Here is a 19,456-nt window from a genome sequence, read left to right on the forward strand (position 1 = left end):
GGTTCAAGCAATCCTCCTGCCTCAGCCTCCTGAGTAGCTGGGATTACAGGTACCCGCCACCAGGCCTGGCTAATTTTTGTATTTTTAATAGAGATGGGGTTTCACCATGTTGGCCAGACGGTCTTGAACTCCTGACTTCAGGTCATCTGCCCGCCTCAGCCTTCCAAAGTGCTGGGATTACAGGCATGAGCCGTCACACCCGGCCTTGCTGCCATTTTTAAATACCAAAACCTTTTGTTGCAGTCTTTGTCACAGGTGCTGCCACAAAATTCCTGGTACCTTCTCCCTGCTCTAATTCACCAAGTTCTCCTTCCTCTTTTCCAAAGACTACTAACATGGAAGTCTTCCTTAATTAGTCACAGGACTATATCTGCAACTCCTGTGATTTATTTGCTCAGTGCCCGTGTCACTGTCACCCACTGGTGGGGTGTGCTTGTTGTAAATACCCATTTAAATGTTTACATTTTCAAGTATATAAAACCAGGATTGTAAAATACCGTTGTATTTCCAGTTGTAAATAGCCGTTCAGTTAAGTTAGGCATTTGTTTATCACGCGTCCTAATCTCTGTTTATGTCGTTACTGTCTCAGAGATCATCATCATCTGTGTTTACATTTCTATGCATCATTCTTTATGCAAGTAGTTCTTATTCAGTTTTTTTGATGATGTTAAGCAAAATTCTGTTGCTACCTTACCTCATTACCTTCCCGGGATATATTTTGCAGATATAAACCAATATTTTCTGGTTCTTTCTTGACTAGTAGCTTTTGGTTAACTCTAAGGTTTTTCTGTTTGTTTTTCTCACAGTTGTTTTCTCCCACGTGTACAAATGGTAAAACAAATTATCTCAGGAAGAAGAAAAAAGACATTTGATAGTATATCCAGTAGTTCAACAATAGTCAACAGAGTCTGGTGTCCTCACTTCTGTCATTGGCTGCTTGACCTCACTTAACCTTCCTGTTAGTTTCTGTTTCCTCACTAGAAAATTTATTACTTTCTAGGGATACCAGGAGACCTGGTGTTAATAAAGGGCACAGTGCAGGGTGTGTGGAAGATTTTAGTGTCAGTTCCAGCACAAGCTAGCTAAATGTGTCTCGGGGTACATTAACTTCTCTAGGCCCCAATTTCCTAGGTATTCATTCTTCTTCTAGACAATAGACAGTTGAATTAAAAATCCTTTCTATCCGCCAGGTGCGATGGCTCACACCTGTAATCCCAGCAGTTTGGGAGGCCGAGGCAGGAGGATCACTTGAGCCCATGAGTTTAAGACCAGCCTAGCAACACAGCAAGACTCTGTCTCTTAAAAAAAAAAATCCTTTCTATTCCTAGAACTCTAGGGTAGTGTGAAGTAAGGGTTTTCACAGTTATACTAGGTAAGTTACTACCTGTTGGGTACTTCTCTAATTATGCTGTGCTTATTAATTTATCAAGTCCTCAAATGGCCCTATGAGGAACATACCCTTTATGTTCTATAGATGAGGAAACTGAAGCATTGCATGTTAAACAACTTGCCCAGGGCTACCGAGCTTATAAGGGAAGAAGCCGTCTGCACACCCCAGGCTCCAGATTCCACAGCCTCAACCACCAAACTCTCTTGTCTGTCATCATATAGAAGGCTGTTCTGTTTTCTCAGTGTAGCCCCCTTAAAGATAAGCCACAGTAAACCACAGTGCTTTTGATATTAGGCAAATTAAACTTGAGTTCAATCGTATGTTACACTGAATCAAAGTTATATTCGCTGTGCATTTTACGCCAGTAATTCTGGAAACTGAAAAGTGCCATGCCAGAAATTTTCTCTGATTTAATTTGCTTACGATCATTTTAAAAATGAGGAGCTGTGATCCACGCTTTTGCCCCAGGTTGGAATATTTTAGAAGTACTTTCAAATATATATTTCTGCTGCTGGGATATAAAACCATAAATTCGGGCAGATAGAACAAAAGACCAAAGAGGATGATGTATTTACTGTTTTTGAGTTAAAGTTACAACAGTTTACAGAATCACAGCAACCGAGAATAGGAATTCTCAGAGACATACTCCTCCTCCACAGAAGCCTCACATGACCAACACAAGTTTCAGTCCAGTGCAACTTTTTGCAAATGAAAACTTACCCTGGGGTTGTTTGGTGACTCCTAGTCACTTGTGCTTTCTAAAGTTCTCAAAACAAGCATGGGGTGACAGTCCAGTTTTATGAAATATAATTTTAGTTCAGAAGAGATGGGATTTTAGAATAGTTAATCTTCATTATATTTGACATAATTACTCTGCACCCTGTGGATGGGGTGGCTTTTCAAAACCCACTTCTGGTGAGGCAGACCAGGGCTCCAGGCCAGCACCCCTCTGGAGATTGGAATGTGAATTTTCGTGCTGGGACACAGAGCCAGCTTCCTATTTATTTAGAGCCATTGGGCACCTAAGGAGCCAAACAGAGGTTGTGATGCAAGTTTTGGCTGCAGAGCATGTTAGGGTTGCCTGACGTGTCTAACTAAAACATGATCTGAGAGATTTCTCAAAGCCCTGGTTGATTTAAGCACCATAGTATTCAATAGGGTTTTTTTTAGTCCTTTTAACTCAGTCCTAAGTAAACAGGAGGCGGTGCAAACAATGAGGAAGTTCCCTCTGCATTCCGATGGTGAAGTGGGGTTGGAGTCTGTAGGCAAGTGAAGAGTGTGTAGGAGAGCTGTTTCCTTTTGCTCGTGGCAGCAGTCTAGAACATGGTGACAGTGAAAGTCATTGGAAGCCATGGGGGCCCGTTTTCTTTATGTGACCAAATGTCTTGCAAAGTCCCAGGTGTGTGTGTAGGTGCATGAGTGTGTATGTTTGTTTTCTAAACAAAGAAGCACACGTGCAAAGTAACGTAAAAGGGCAGAGTGAAGTTTGTCCATGTCGCTGTATGAAAGTGCATGGGAAGTGCCTGGGGCAGAAGTGAAAGAGACACGGCCCCAGGTCGTGAGAGAAGACATTGAGGTGCACTCCCAGGCTGCTGTGGGAACAGTGGGTTAGCATGTCACCCGGCTTTAGGATTTGGGGGAGGTTGCTCAGGCTCTGAGGCAGATAGGTTAAGTCTAATTTAACTCTTAATGGTTGGAAGGAAAGAGGGAAGGGCCGTTTAGGAAGGTGAAAAGGCAGGAGTGAAGGTGGCAAGAAATGATTGGCATGCAGTTTTTTCCTAAATCCTCCTCTGGTTATAAGGAGTCAACTGGAAAATTGCAGTGGCAATAGCTGTTAAGAAAAAAAATAGGATTCAATTGATGAAATATTAAACATGCAAGTAGGCTGGTATTTTAACCAATCTTTGTAGTATTAAGGGATTAAAAAGTTAATTCTTGGTAATTAGATCCCCAGGGAGAACTTAATTTGCATCTATACATGACAAGTGTTTACTATTAATAATTCAAGACAAGTTTTGCTTTGACCGGTATTGAGCTGGGTCTCAGGCTGATGATAACAGAGGCTGGATAGAGAGTGATACCATTAGCCTAATTTTGTCATCTGCAAGCAAAGGAATGTTAAAATCTGTTCACTTCGTGGTTTCTAAATGACTTCTAGAAGTATCATGCATGGAAGAGGGCAGTGTAGTGTAGTAACTTTTGTTCTTATGCAGTCCTTAGAACCTGTCAGGATTATTGGTTATGACACTGTTCCCACAGGGTGGACAACAGGGGCATTTTTATCTTCTTGAGACGTATGGGAAACTTAAGAAGGAAAGTAACTAGGCTGTTTGCCAAAGATTACACCTACCTCCAAACAAAAACTGAGGCAGGTATAATTTTAACTATGCTGGAATCTCTGAAGATGTTGGTGTCTTAGCCAAATTCATTTGGACTCTTTCTACATTTCACTCCTTGAGATCTATTGTGTAGACTCTAATTTCTTTGACAGGTATTGTCACATTGGTCTCCACAAAAATTATTATTGAAAGCTGGGCATGGTGGCTCACGCCTGTAATCCCAGCACTTTGGGAGGCTGAGGCGGGTGGATCACAAGGTCAAGAGATCGAGACCATCCTGGCCAACATGGTGAAACCCTGTCTCTACTAAAAATACGAAAATTAGCTGGGCTTGGTGGTGTGCACCTGTAGTCCCAGCTGCTTGGGAGGCTGAGGCAGGAGAATAGCTTGAACCTGGGAGGTGGAGGTTGCAATGAGCTGAGAACACACCACTGCACTCCAGCCTGGTGACAGAATTGAACTCTATTCAAAAAAATAAATAAATAAAAAATTATTATTGAAATAACTACATTTTTTCTTTTTTTTTTTTTGGAGAGAAAGTCTTGCTCTGTTGCCCAGCTGAAGTGCAGAGGTGCAATCATGGCTCATTGTAGCCTCAACCTCCTGGGCTCAAGTGATCCTCCCTAGTAGCTGAGACCACAGGTGCACACTTGACTTTTTTTTAAATTTTTTTTGGTAGAGAAGGAGTTTCATTATGTTGCCCAGACTGGTCTCCAATTCCTAGGCTCAAGTGATCTCCCACCTCAGCCTCCCAAATTTCTAGAATTAAAGATGTGAGCCACTGCACTTGCCCTAAATAACTACATTTTTTTGAATGCTGCGATGTGCCTAGCTTTGTGCTAAGCTCTTTGAATGTGTTAACCTGATTCAGTCCTTGGGAAAACCCTAGGAAGAAGGGGCCACCTGATTTCTAGGTGGGAACCCTGAGGCTTAGCAAGAAAAAGAGAGCCGGTGTGGTAGGGTCAGGACTGGAGCCCGGTTTATACTCCTGCTGACAGGATGGGGTTGCCTGTTTCACCTAACCCTTGTTAAAAAGGACACTTTAGCAATCCTTTTAAGTATTTGCCAGCTTAGGAGGTAAAAATGTGATTTAGCTTCTGGTTCTTATGCGTCCGTCTTGGGTAGCATCGGACATCTTGGCATGGTTATTGGCTGTTTGCACTTACAGTTTTAGGAATTGCCTCTTCACATCCTCTGCCCCATTTTTACTGGATTGTTCATATTTTTAAAAATTGATTTCTGTGTATTATAAATAGTAACCTTTGTCATGTGTTACAAGTCCTCTCCTCCCTCAGTTTCTTTCTTTCAGTTTTATGCTTTGTATTTTTTTTTGTGCCAAATAGAACTTTAAATTTCTTAAATTGCAAATCTGTGAACTTTGGATGCCTTTAGAGTTTATTATCCCTTTAAAAAAATTTTTTTAAGAGACGGGGCCTCACTATATTGTCCAGGTGGTCTTGAACTCCTGGACTCAAGCAGTCCTCCTGCCTCAGCCTCCCACAGTGTTGGTATTACAGACATGAGCCACTGTACCTGGCCAAGTTTTATTATCCTTATCTTATCCTAGGAGTATAATATTTTTCTGTGTTTTCTTATTGTTCTATAATTTCCTTTGTAACAGGTACCTGAGATTATCTTTGAAATCTGTCTCTTCCAGGGTTTAAAATTTTTTAGCAAATTATTATTTCATGATTTCTTAAATTTCCTTTGTTTCAATGATTAAAGCATTATTGAGGAAATAAGCTATATTTTATTAATCACAAGTCTCTGCATACACTAGAAAAATTCTAGTATACTTATTTGGAAGACATAATGATGTAGTTTTCAGAGTCCTCAGATTAGAAGCCACTGTTTTAAAAGCGTGAGGTTAGAAAAGGAATTTTGCACCTATTCCAGGTTAATTTCTACCTATTCCAGGTTAACAGAGGTGATCCTGTACCAGTGGGTTTTGGACAGAGCTCTCATAGTCTGTGCTGTGGGCGATTCCCTCATTTAGTTTGCGAGGATACCAGAATTAAAGGAGAATAATGAGAAATGCTTATAGCCCATAGATAGACGTGAGGTCACAGACAGCCAGACTGGAGCTAGGAGACCGTGCTGATGTCACATACTGCCCTATCAGAACCCTGGGAAACCCTTGGTCTGTGCTACAAGAGATTGGCCCATGATAGCCAGTTATAACCAGGCAGTGGGCATCTCAGGGGTTTGCATAGGTCTAACCTTAAAAAGCCACATGACTGGGTGCGGTGACACACACTTGTAATCCCAGCAGTTTGGGAGGCCAAGACACAAGGATCACCTGAACCTGGGAGTTGGAGACCAGCTCTGGCATCACAGTGAGACCTCCATCTCTATAAAAAAAAAATTATTTTTAATTAGCTGGGTATGGTGGTGCATGCCTGTAGTCCCAGCACCTTGGGTTGCTGAGGTAGGAGCATCACTTGGGCCTGAGAGTTCAAGGCTGCAGTAAGCCATGATTGAGCCACTGCACTTCAGCTTGGGTGACAGAGTGAGGTCCTGTCTCAAAGTAAAGAGTCCTATTAGGAAGCCATAATGATTTTGGGGGGGATGGTTTAGATCTTGAAGAAAGAAAAAATAATTTGAGGAGTGAGCACTTGAACTATCAAACTTTCTCATCTATTAGGTGTGTTAGGTTCCTTACATCTTATTCTTTTTTTCCTTCCTTTTAATATATAGCTACTCTCCAGAGAGACCGGATCTTCAAACATTTTACCAGGAAGCGCCAAAGGGCTATGCGAAGGCGAGTCCACCAGATCAATGGACACAAGTTCATGGCCACGTATCTGAGGCAGCCCACCTACTGCTCTCACTGCAGGGAGTTTATCTGGTAAGGGGTTCCCTTACTTCTGTCCTCCTCAGAGCTTCCATCTAATAGGCTTCTTCTGGTTATGTATGACTTCAGCAGAATGCATGATTATTTAAGAATTCTTCCAGGATCTGATTTTTGCTCTTACTCTAATATGTTGACCCAGTAATTTAAATCTCTATTGCAAAAACATCTAAATAATTTACAGATCCAAGTTTTAGATATCATTTCTTTTTAAAATCATGTTGGTAAAGATGCTAATGAATCCTAAACTGGTCAACAAGCATAAATCAGAGAAAAAGGCTAATAAGTCAATAAACAATCAGTAAATTGGATAATCAGCCCCTAAGGACCAAAGAATAATCAACAGTATTGCTTTAAGAAGGCAGGAATCGCATAATGACTTATGGAAATTAATGGTTGTGAGAAAACTAAACACAAAGTAGTCTTCGGCCTCTTGGTATGTAACAGAAGATAATAGCCTTCAGTGATCATATACTATAATCTAATCCCTAGGAATTAGTAGGAACTAAGATAATTTAACATTGAGAAATTCTAGAGATTTGGGGCAATATCTTACTAGACATACAACTGAAGCTTAAGTCTCAGTCTCAGTGGCAAATGTAAAATAAATGTAAGCAGTAGTTATCTTTAGTGATAAATTAAGCATATTTATTTGGAAAGGGAAGAAAGAAAGATGCCCTCACACACCCATCTCAGAAGGAGAAAACACAGTTTGGTAGCGTGAAAGGAGATCTATATTTTTGTTGTCAACTTTAATTATTTTGTTTAGTGAAGGCAGAAGCCCTTGGATCAGAGCAGTTTCTGAATGTTGATCAATTACTTTGTATTTTGTTTTCTGTGATTATTTTGGATTTTATATCTTCAACAGTCAGAACCTAGGGCTAGTTAGTATTTCTGACATTTTTAATCAAGAAACAACGATTTTGAGATGCTAAACCAGCTGTAGATATGAAGCCAACAAATGTGTCATAACATTTATTGTATTTAGGGAAAAAATTGTATTACTTTTTTTTGGGAAAAAATTAGCAGCCCTGGCGTCTTTGAGCTCACGTTTCCTCTTTGCATGAGGCTGCACTCGACTTAGCCACAGCCCCACCTCTCTGTGGTTTGCTCACTTGTGACCTAAGGGTGCTTGCCTCTTGCAGTGTATTTCATGTCACACCTTTCTGTTTCTTTTACATGACCTGCCAGGCCCCTGTACGCATTAGTGGTGATGGCCCCTGACCTGAACTGACATTCATAATGGAAACTTATTTGATCATTTCACTGACTTTTTTCCACCAGAGAAGCATTAACTGTACCCAACCAGCCTTTAACGCTCCCCCCCTCCACACCCACACACTGTCACCCTCATACTCTCTCTCTCACACACACTTAAAATATTGGTGTATATATTAATATATATGGTTAAGAGTATGGACTCTGACATCCAGTCTCATCACCAACTGGGTGTATGACTTAGTCAAGTTGCGTAGCCTGTCAATGTCTCTTCATTTGCAAAATAGAGACAACAATCTTATTTTACTTGTATAATAAACTTTCATATAGTACTTAAAGGGCCAGGCACTATTCTGAGCATTTTATATTACAACTTTTAATCTTCATTAGAGCCCTGTGCAGTAGGAACGGTTATCATTAGTCCCTTTTATGGATGAGGAAACTGTGGCTCAAAGCATCAGGTCATCTGGCTTCAGAGTCTGTGCTCTTAACCATGTTATTTTGTGTGCTGCCTCCCGTGGCTTTTTGTGAGGATTAAATGAAATGGTATATATCAGCTGCTTGGTTCAGTGCCTGGCACATCCTATGGGCTTAGTTACTGTGGTCTTTGTTAATGAGAATGAGAATACTCCTAATGTTACCATCGTTATCATCACCCATAGAATATATTTGGGAGAGGCAAAGATGGAAGTGGTGGGCCTGAAGGGCATATTGTGGCAGCAACTCTGCCCACCTGTGGACTCCAGGGGTGATATGGACACAGGGACAAGGGCAGGTCCCCTGGGACAGGCAGCTGTGGTAGACTCATCTGTGCACTTCCACAGTGTATCTGTGTCCATTTACTTCAGCATCTGAACATCTTTATATGAGAGAGAATAAGGTGGGAACTCTTCAGGCCAAGGCTTAATCACACGTACAGATGAGGATTTATTGCCACTGAGGACTTAGGAAATTGCCATGGAGGTAGATGGAATGGGAATGGTTTTTACCCACCCATTTGTATCATACGGCACATTCCAATCCAGCACATGGTTTTTTCTGGTATCTCATAGTAACAAACAATGGCTCAGAAAGCACATGATCTTTGCTTCTTCCCTGAAATTGTGTTTTTCATAAAGGAGGAGAGGATGAAATTTGTTTTCCTTAAGGACTATAAGAGGGTTATTGCTGAAATACTTGACTGATGGTAGTTTTCTTCTCTTCAACAGGGGAGTGTTTGGGAAACAGGGTTATCAGTGCCAAGGTAAGGAAACATTTTTAAAACCATGTTTCATTTTGTTCCTATGTTAAAAAAATGATTATACCAAGAGAAAACAGGGTATCTTCCCTTAATATTGTGATAAATAACTCTCTGTAGGTCAAAGGAAACCCCTGTATAGATACAACGCTTTAGTTTGGTGAGATCTTGGCCATATTTTAGACAATGTAAAGGGGACGTTTTTATTTCTAAAGCCAGGATACCTAATAAAGTTTCATTGTTTAAAGTTTTGTCTCTGCAATAACATGAGAGTACTAAAAGGTAATGTGATTTTGTGAGCATACTCTTAAATTTTGAAGATAAACTTTCGTTTTTTACAATCCTATTGATAATAGATAGGGATGAAAAGTAGCACACTGCTGTTTTCTCTTTTTCCCCGTCTAGGGAACATAAGCTATTATCCAAGTTGTTTTTTGAAATGTTATGATTTCAAAAAAAAAAAAAGTGAGAAATGTTCAAAGTTAAGCTGTCAGTGATCTTGTAAGTTACTACATGTTATATTTATTTTTCACAGTCTAAGATGAAACCAATTTACTAGTGTTTCTAGCATAATTGGAATGAAATACAATGGCAGGAATGGAAGAAGAGCCCTCAGTCAGGTGGTTTAGCCAGGCCCATCAGGCTTGCCTGTCATTTGGGTCCCCCTTAACCTTTGACATGAGTATCATCACATAGTTTATACACATGGTATCTGTTTCACTATGTGGACGATTGATAAAATAGCACCACATATCCTAGAGCAGTAGCCTATGTGTGGATAAGAAAATCTCACCTTCTTTTCTGGAAGAGGTGAGGTAAAACATTACTTCCCTTGGATGGACTGAATAAGACATACTCTTGGATCTAATTTTAACTTTACTATGTATGAGCAATTCCACTGAACTTTCAAAGTTAGGAAAAAACAAATATATAATCAATATGCCAGCAATAATTGACCTGTATGCTGTTAATCTCAGTCCCAAGTGAGAAGACAGTTCACAAGCCAGAATCGCTATCACTTTGTGGCATGGGCCTGTGAGCACAGGAATATGCCCTGCAGTCCGTGGTAGCCCATCTTATGCACACCAAGATAAGTTGAGAAGCTCTGGATAAACAAGATTATGGTTTTGAGTTTAAAACATGGGATTTAAGATACATCTCTATTGTTATTTTATTTCTTTTTCTCTTTGTCCTATAGTGCCTGGATATTTGATGGCCTGATTTTCAGTGGGTCACCTGCTATGTAAAGAGCAGGGAAGACTATTAGTTAGGAGACATGCAGACACCACTTGGTGATGTCTCCCTAAGGCATATAAAAGCAAATGCCTGGTTGGAGAGAGGTATGCCATTCTAACACTGATCAAAAGCAAACTGGCATAGGTATTTCAGACAGAGCAGGCTTCAGAAAAAGGAAAATTATCAGGAATAAAGAGGGGACTACAATAAAGGGGTCAGTTTTCCAAGAATACTTAACATTTTTATTTAAGTTTTGTTTTATTTAAAGACCAGTGTAGTAGTACATAACAATTTTTAACATGTATGTATGTACCTAACAACAGGAATCAAAATACATGAGACAAACTGATAGAATCACAAGGAGAAATGAACAAATCCACTTCTATAATTGGACACTTCACTATCTCAGTAATTGATAGATCCAGCAGGCAGAGAATCAGTAGGGATATAGGTGATCTAAACAGCATTATCACAACTAGGTGAAATTGACATTTATAGAATACTCCATCCAACAACAGCAGTTTTCACATTCTTCTCGGGCTCACAGGGAACATTTACCAACATAGACCACATTCTGGGCCATAAAACATACCTTACCAGATTTAAAAGAAGAGAAACCATAAACGGTATCTTCTTAGACCACAATGGAATTAAACTAGAAATCAATTACTGTAAGATAGCTGGAAAATGCCCAAATATTGGAAGGTTAAATGTCACATTCTAAGTAACACATGGGTCAAAGAAGAAGACTCAAGAGAACATAAAAAATATTTAGAGTCAAGTGAAAATGAAAATATAACTTATAAAAATATGTGTGATCCAGCAAAAGCAGTGCTCAGATGGGAATGTATAGATCATTAAATGCATACGGTAGGAAAGTAGAGAGATCTAAAACCAAGATTCGAAATTTCCACCTTAGGAAACTAGAGAAGGAAGATAAATTTAAGCCTCAAGCGAGCATAAGAAAAGAAATAATACAATTAGAACAGAAATCAGTGAAGTTGAAAATAGGAAAACAACAGAGAAAATCCATGAAATCAAATGCTGATTCTTTGAAAGGATTAATTGATAAGCCTTTACCAAGCTAACCAGGAAAAAAACCAAATACCTCAAAAAATAAAGTCTTTCTGTGTGAAGGATGGTTTTGAGATCCCCTCATATAAAAAGACCAGTTCTCTGGGCACTTTCAATTTGGTTCTCCTGAGAATTGAATCTGATGAAAGCTAGATTTGTTTTAAGGTGTAATGCTATTTACTGACATGTCACCTCTCTTTATGTAGTTAATCCTAAAACCTTCCACATGTCTTGAAAGATCTTAAGATGATGTACATTTTTATACTGCTTCATTGCATGTGTTTATCCTTTGATGACAAGCTCAACTATCTGCAGTATATCACTTATCTAGATGAGAATGAAAAAAATGTTATTCCAAAAGTTCTAAATATTTCAACAGTTGATTAAGCCATTCAGCAAACATTTATTGAATGCCTCCTCTGTTCAAGGCGTCATGCAAGGAATTCTGAGGGCATTACAAGGCTGGGTGGAAGGTTTGAAATGAAGGGGCAGGCTAAGGGTTGTGGGAGATCAGAGGAGGGCAGGTGGTTTCAGTCTACAAGTGGGGATGGGGTAGAGTATTTTCATGGAAGAGACATTTTCTGAGTTACATCTTGTCCTAAACTTAAGATTTAGTTAGTTGATAGGCAAAAAGGATATCCCAGGGAGAGAAAAGGGCGTCGATAGTTTGTTGGAAGGGTCCAGGAAGAGCAACCCATGTAGTTTTTACTGGAACAAGTAGATCCCATAGAAGAAAGGTGACAGGTAGCTTGGAGCAGCCTCTGGAGGGCCTGGAACCTGGGTGGGAAATTTGAACTTTGTTGATCGGCAGTGAATTACCATGGAATGTTTTCGATTATTGGGGCAGGACTAGAGTGTTAGAAGAGTCCTCTCGTGGTGGGTGCAGGATGGAATAAAGTCAGGAAGGAAGAAATAGGCCCAGGACTTGATAAGGGATAGTTTGAGCCTGAGTAAAGGTCTGTGTTAGGATGGTGGCAAAGGCAATAGGAAGGATGGGCGCACCAGCTGCTGTCATGGGGGCCAGACGAGTCCAGTCTTGTTGGCATGGTGCAGCCCTGGTTGACTCTGCTGTAACTGGCTGGACTGTGAGCTTCTGATAAATGTGTAATTGCTGGATTTAATTTCCTAGTGTGCACCTGTGTCGTCCATAAACGCTGCCATCATCTAATTGTTACAGCCTGTACTTGCCAAAACAATATTAACAAAGTGGATTCGAAGGTAAGAGGATAGCAGTTTGCTGATTAAGTGTGCGTGTGTATTGTTTATGCTGTGTACCGCCGTCTCTCTCCCTCCCTCCCTCCTTTCCTCCCCCTCTTTTCCTTCTCCCCGTCCCCAAACCTCTGCTTTCCTCCCCCTGCCACCTCCCTTCCACATTCTTTGAAGCCAAGGGTTGTATTAGAATAGAAATTTCTCTCTCGCTCTCTTTTTTTAAATTGTGGCATTTATATTTCTGTATTTATGTGGCATCATCCCTCCTTTGTGAGGACCCCATTAGTGGTTGGCTGGGTATAAGCTATATGGATTGGTTCTACTTATTTGGAGAGACTTTTGGCAGAGTGAAAGGAGCCCTGAACTTGGCATCTGACAGCCTGGATTTGAATGCTGAATCCAGCCTCTGTTAGCCATCTTCTCTATGAGCTGAGGCAAGGCCTACAATCTCTCTTTTCCTCAGTCTTAAAACAGGATCAATGTTTCCCTCACACAGTTTTTGTAAGTTAAACAACATAGAATTGATGTGACACATATGTTAATAACTGTAAATTATGTTTCCTAAGTAAAAAGATTGCTGGCTTTCTCCAGCCTCTTAAGAAATTTCAGGGAAGATGTCTCTCTCTCTCTCTCTGTCTCTGTGTGTGTGTGTGTGTGTGTGTGTGTGTATGTGTATAAGCTTCAACGTCATTCTTGCCACTCATATTGCATTCATCTGCAATAGGCGTACATTTTAAATTCTAGAGGTAAAAGCAGATGGAGTGTTGCTGACACTTAGCAGTAGATTTGCAGAGGCATTGGAAGAATGACTCTGGAACACAATGGTTCTTTATAGTACACATATAGGATTGCTAAAGAGTATACCTAGAGGTATAAACCACAGCTTTTCCAAGAAAGAGGCCAGAAAAGTTTCAAGAGGAGTAATGATTGTCCTACTCCTTGTCATGCATGGATCTGTTGTTATAGCATCAAATTGTGGTATGGACTGCAGAGTACATGCCTAGTGGAATTATTTGCTGGAAACTGAGATTTAACTGAGATTGTCAGATTGCAAATGCCAGGCAAAGAAAGGCTGGAAGAGCTGAATAAGTAGTTACTTTAATGTCACTTTGGAATAAATTCCTTCTGTGGTTCCATGGCCTCTGAGTCTCTTCTTTTTATTTTTCTTCCCGTGACACAATGGCTGGAAGAATTTATAGTGATAGCAAGTATATATAGTGTGTAAAAGACCCATTTAATCCTGAAGTTAAAAGGTTCTGGGAAATAGATGGAGGTGTTAGGGGACTGGCAAGGAGAGAAATATGGCCTGAATATGAAAGATGAAGTGAAAATCTTAGTTTTTATTTCTCAAAATGGCAAATGATCTAATGTGTTTCCCACATTTCTGTCTTGTCCTGTTCATTAGAAAATGTGTTTAGTCTGGTTCGTAAGACCTGAGTAATTAATCAGGGCTGAGTACAGTAAAATAATATACCTAGCTCAGGTGTCATAGTGACTCTTTGCATTTGATGGGCTCCTATTACAGTTTTTACAAAAGACATTGGTATGACATTTTAGCGCTTGTCCCTTTATTTCCTTTTTTACAGATTGCAGAGCAGAGGTTCGGGATCAACATTCCACACAAGTTCAGCATCCACAACTACAAAGTGCCAACATTCTGTGATCACTGTGGCTCACTGCTCTGGGGAATAATGCGACAAGGACTTCAGTGTAAAAGTGAGATGCTGAGGTGCTGGGTACCCACCTCTTCATGGGAACACTATGCCCTAAGCTTTCAGAATTCTGTGGACTCAGAATCTGTCCTAGAACTGATGGTTTTAGATATGTTGTAAATCAACATCTTAGTCATTTTAAATTTACATGTTTCTTGTCAGGCATGTAAAGAGAACTTCATCTGATGCCAACATTTTCTAACCATAGGACATTAAGTCAAATGGTATATTCAATGATCTAGCTCGCTAGCTGACAAATACGGCCTTGACACTGTATTTTAATAGGTGTTTGGAAGAGAAAAAGATGGGATCTTAGTCAGAAATGGAAGATGGTTGAGTCAGGTGAGACACTAAAAAGAAAAAAATAAATAAAAATTTCAAAGAAATGGAAGTTAGGAGGAGGTGAGGAGGTGAGATGGCCAAATGAGAAGGTTGGGTTAAGAGTAAGAAATGGCAGAATAGATCTGATGATCTCACCAGAAATCAGTAGGAATTGAGTTGTCACAGCATAAAAAGAGCTGCCCTGGGTCTTGTGAAAGAGATTGGAGACAGGGGTAGAATGAAGGGAGATAAAGCCTTGATTGTAAGCTTGCATCTCACCAGCTGTGCCCAGTGGAGTGAGAGTTTGGAACTTTGGCCCTAGCAAAGGCTCTGAGTGGGTGAGAGCTTATCCCTGTCCTGTTAGGAGTTAGGGAGCTGTTGGCCTTGTGCCATCTTGTATGGAAATGTAATGATCTGACTGCCGTGGGGTGCACCTGAAGCCTTCCTTATCAGACACACCCCAAGTCGCCAGTTGAGGAGAACAATGGTGAGGTAGAATTGGCATGAGTATAGCCAGACAACTTCCATTGAGTGCTTGGACTTACAGAGCCTGCTTCTGTCAATAAAAAGGGGCCAGTCACTTGTCTTTAAGAAGGGCACATTCTTCTATCTCTGTAGAACACTAATAATTTTTTTTTTCATAAAACCAAATCAGTAGCCAGCTCATGGATAACTTGTAGGGCGTTGGTCCAGGTGCAGCTTGATCTTAGTGTGATGGTCTCACCTGGGTATGGGTTCCCAGTGGGAAATCCCTTTCTGCCTTGCATTGTTGCTGATGCGCAGAGCCATGCATGGGGCTCATCTGCATTGTCCTCTTCCCTAGTGGCCTGAGGGTAGCACACCTGCAGCAATCCGGCTCTTGTGATTTTTGCTTTTATGGTCACTTAGTGGTTTTGAAAGGCTTCTGTAGGCTCGTGTGTCTTAACACCTGTCTTCCTGAGAGGGGTGGGTTTCCCATGAAGCTTAAGTCTCAGGGCTCCTCTCTCTCAAGGGCACCTTCCAAAGCCCTCTACTTGATTTGGTGTTCTTTTTCTTAAAGAAGGCCTCCTAAATTATGTAAATTCAGGCCCCACAAAACCTGGATCTATGTGTGCTTCCAAGATGGACTGACTCCATAAAACAGGAATGTGTTGCTTGTCGCTTCAGTTTCACCTCCCATCAGCAGGGCCCATGTCAAAAAACTGTCTCAGAATTTATTCCAGCTGACAACGCCTCAGATCCTTCATCGTCCCCAGGCAGCTTCCGGTACCTCAGGAGCTTAGCTTTCTTTGCTCGCCTCTTCAACTGCCATTTGTACTCTGACCTTCAAAAAGTTTTAAAAGTTGCCTTTCCCCACTATGAAGCAGTTAGAACCACAGGCTGCAAATGCTGAGAACCACAGGCTCACAGGATGCCCATCTCTGTGCTGAGGGCTGCCCAACCACAACAATACTCAGAAAGAAAGCTGCAGATAGAGGTTTTTCTTGTAGAAACACCATTTCCATCCTGTTTGAACAGTGATCTACATGTGGCATTTAAACTGCTACCTTTTATTTCACTGTTGAGAGACAGAAAAAAATACAGTTGACATGATTCTTTGTTATTTAATTGCCTGTGAATTGCCGCTACAATAAACGTTTTAATCTTAGATCATACTAAGGCAGCAATGCCTGTTACATGTGATTTAGATGAATGGGTTTCATCAAATCATGGTGAAAAATATGTATTTGAAATATATTATTCTTTAGTATGCTTGGCTTTCTGCTTCTGCAGAAAACAGAAATAGATAAAATGTCAGGAACTATTACTAGTGTGAGCTTAATTTTATGAGAAAATGATACTGTTCAGCCGGTATAATTCCTCTGTTATAATCTTTTAGGCTATTAAAGTTCTCTGTTGCAGCACATGTTGACTCGGTTCCTTTCTGAACATGGATTCTGTTTTCCTTTTCCCTCTAGTATGTAAAATGAATGTGCATATTCGATGTCAAGCGAACGTGGCCCCTAACTGTGGGGTAAATGCTGTGGAACTTGCCAAGACCCTGGCAGGGATGGGTCTCCAACCCGGAAATATTTCTCCAACCTCGGTGAGACTTTTCTTTTTTTCCATGTATCGTAATTTAGAAGTTGCTCAGATGTGGTGAGCCCAAATGAGAGCATGTGGCCTCATCAAAGTTCCTAATCTTAGCAAATACAATAAACAGACTTATTGCCTTTCTTTCTTCCTTTCTTTCTCTCTTTCTCCCTTTCTTTTTTTTTCTCTCTCTCTCCTCTCCTTTCCTCTCCTTTCCTTTTTCCTTCCTTCCTCCCTTCCCCTTCCCCTTCCTGCCTTCATTCCTTTTTGAGATGGGGTCTTCCTCTGTCACCCAGGCTGGAGTGCAGTGGCACAATTATGGTTCTCTGCAGACTCGACTGCCTAGGCCCAAGTGATCCTCCTACCTCGGTCTCCCAAGTAGCTGGGACTGCAGGTGTGTGCCACTATGTCAGGGTAATTTTTTAATTTTTTTTTGTAGAGATGGAGTCTCACTTTGTTGCACAGGCTGGTCTCAAACTCCTCGGCTCAAGCGATCCTCTCGCTTTGGCCTCCCAAAGTGTTGGGATTACACAGGTGTGAGCCACTGTGTCTGGCTGAAATAGCATTTTTAATAGCAATTTGTTTCACAGATAAGATTGCATGTACAGTTATATGACAAGAAATAATGAGCATGAGCAACAAGTAATAAACAGAAAGCAAAAGAAGGCCTTTTTCCTTTCTTTTCCTTTTTTTTTTCTTTTTTCTTTTTTCTATTTGTTTTTTTGAGACAGAGTCTCGCTTTGTCACCCAGCCTGGAGTGCAGTGATATTGGCTCACTGCAACGTCCACCTCCCAGGTTCGAGCAGTTCTCCTGCCTCAGCCTCCCGAGTAGCTGGAATTACAGGTGCCCACTACCGCACCCGGCTGATTTTTGTATTTTTAGTAAAGACGGAGTTTCTCCATGTTGGCCAGGCTGGTCTCAAACTTCTGATCTCAAGCTATCCGCCCACCTTGGCTTCCCAAAGTGCTGGAATTACAGGCATGAGCTGCCACGCCCAGCCTTTCTTTTCTGTTTGAAAATCAGCTTCCTGTCACTGTGGTCTGGTGAAAGCCTAAAACCCGGGATCCTGGGTTATGCTTTTGGCTGGGGACCAGGCAGGACAGGTGACCAGTAACTATGGGCGTCAGCGTCCTCACCTTTAAAGTGGTTCAACTTGAAGATCTCAGAGGCTCTGCACAGCCCTGGAGTCCAGCAGTTCTGCAGTTTTGGTTTATGGATTGTGAATTTATCATTCACATTCAGCAGGAGACAGGAGTCTCTCCCTCTGGACTCTCAGGAGTGAGTGGAGTTGTGTCAGTTGCAGTGCACATGTTTTTGTCAGCACTCTCCCTGAATGACCTCCACCTGCTGTCATCCAGTTGAGCCTTGGCTGCTTCCCAAGCCCATGTCTTACTGTTGCCTTCCTGGTCAGTGTCTAGAGATGGGAAATAGCCATGGCTGTAAGATCTGAACGGTGTAGCTTGGTGTCCAGTTCAGGAAAATTATCGACTTAACTAATTAATCTCTGGGTGCTGAGGAGGGGAAGTGCAATTACTGTGAGATTCTTGATAATCCTGAAAATGTCAGCACCAACCACCTCATTTCCTTTTTACTGAAGGACTCCTGCCTAGTAGATCAGGGACTTTCATTGACAATTTTTTTTTTTTTTTTTTTTTTTGTTGAGACGGAGTCTGGCTCTGTCGCCCAGGCTGGAGTGCAGTGGCACAATCTCAGCTCACTGCAAGCTCCGCCTCCCTGGTTCACGCCATTCTCCTGCCTCAGCCTTCTGAGTAGCTGGGACTATAGGCGCCCGCCACCACGCCCGGCTAATTTTTTGTATTTTTTTTTTTAGTAGAGATGGGGTTTCAACATGTTACCCAGGATGGTCTCGATCTCCTGACCTCGTGATCCTCCCGTCTCGGCCTCCCAACGTGCTGGGATTACAGGCTTGAGCCACCGCGCCTGGCCTATTGACAATTTATTGAATTGCCACTACGATAAATGTTTTAATCCTTATATTAGATCATACTAAATCAGCGATGACTGTTACATGTGATTTAGATGAATGGGTTTCATCAAATCGTGGTGAAAAAATGTATTTGAAATCTATTATGTAAAAAAATGTATTTGAAATCCGGTCTGTCTGTCTTGTGGGTAGGCGGGCAGGATGCCAATATTGTGCGGGGATTGCTAATGCATGGGACAGTTATCCCTGAAGAGCAGAGATTAAAGATATCAGCCTGAACTAGGGCTTCTAAGATACAATGGGAATAAGATAAGAATAGGAATAAAGATCATGCAGCACGATCTTTAGGAATGGACAGTGCACTTGTCATTTGAATCAAGTATCCTTAATCCATGATATCCGGTGCCTGGCTGGATGTTAGACTTTTGATCTGTTGTCTAGTGGTAGCTTATCTTATAAATGTCTCAAGGTGGGCCAGCTGCAAAAGTCACCTTGCCTTTAGGTAGCAACATCCTCAGGTACTCAGTAGGATGGAACTGGAAAGCCAACTGAGGCAGGCACACTTACCTTCCATTCATTGTGTTGAAGCTAGAACTCTCATCATGCTGGTGAGAGTGTAGATTGGTCAGTCTTATTGTAGACGGTAAGTTGGCTGTGTATCAGAAGTCTTCAAAATTAGCACTTTGGCCCAAGGAATTCCATTTGGAGGAAGTTATCTTAAGAAACTGAATGATGATAATGACAATACAGCTTAAGTTTATTGAATGTGCCAGGCACCAATCTAAGTGCTTTACATGCATTTGTTCATTTAGGCCTCCTAATGACTCATGTGGCAGATGCTTTAACCTTCTCTTTGTCAGAAGAGGAAACT

The 19,456-nt window shown here is 41.1% G+C and overlaps 1 protein-coding gene across 3 annotated transcripts in view; it reads left to right on the forward strand.

The window, feature by feature from the left end:
- Window positions 1–19,456, forward strand: part of PRKCH (protein kinase C eta) — a 334,858-nt gene that overhangs the window by 114,628 nt on the left and 200,774 nt on the right. For all 3 annotated transcript variants that reach the window (XM_004055266.5, XM_055361793.2, XM_063697880.1), the window contains exons 3-7: window positions 6,427–6,577; window positions 9,007–9,041; window positions 12,475–12,563; window positions 14,141–14,270; window positions 16,525–16,652. In XM_004055266.5, the coding sequence (XP_004055314.1) occupies window positions 6,427–6,577; window positions 9,007–9,041; window positions 12,475–12,563; window positions 14,141–14,270; window positions 16,525–16,652 (533 nt within the window). The remainder of the gene's footprint in view (window positions 1–6,426; window positions 6,578–9,006; window positions 9,042–12,474; window positions 12,564–14,140; window positions 14,271–16,524; window positions 16,653–19,456) is intronic.

The sequence above is a fragment of the Gorilla gorilla genome, chromosome 15, assembly GCF_029281585.2.
Source record: "Gorilla gorilla gorilla isolate KB3781 chromosome 15, NHGRI_mGorGor1-v2.1_pri, whole genome shotgun sequence".
NCBI classification, from domain to species: Eukaryota; Metazoa; Chordata; class Mammalia; order Primates; family Hominidae; genus Gorilla; species Gorilla gorilla.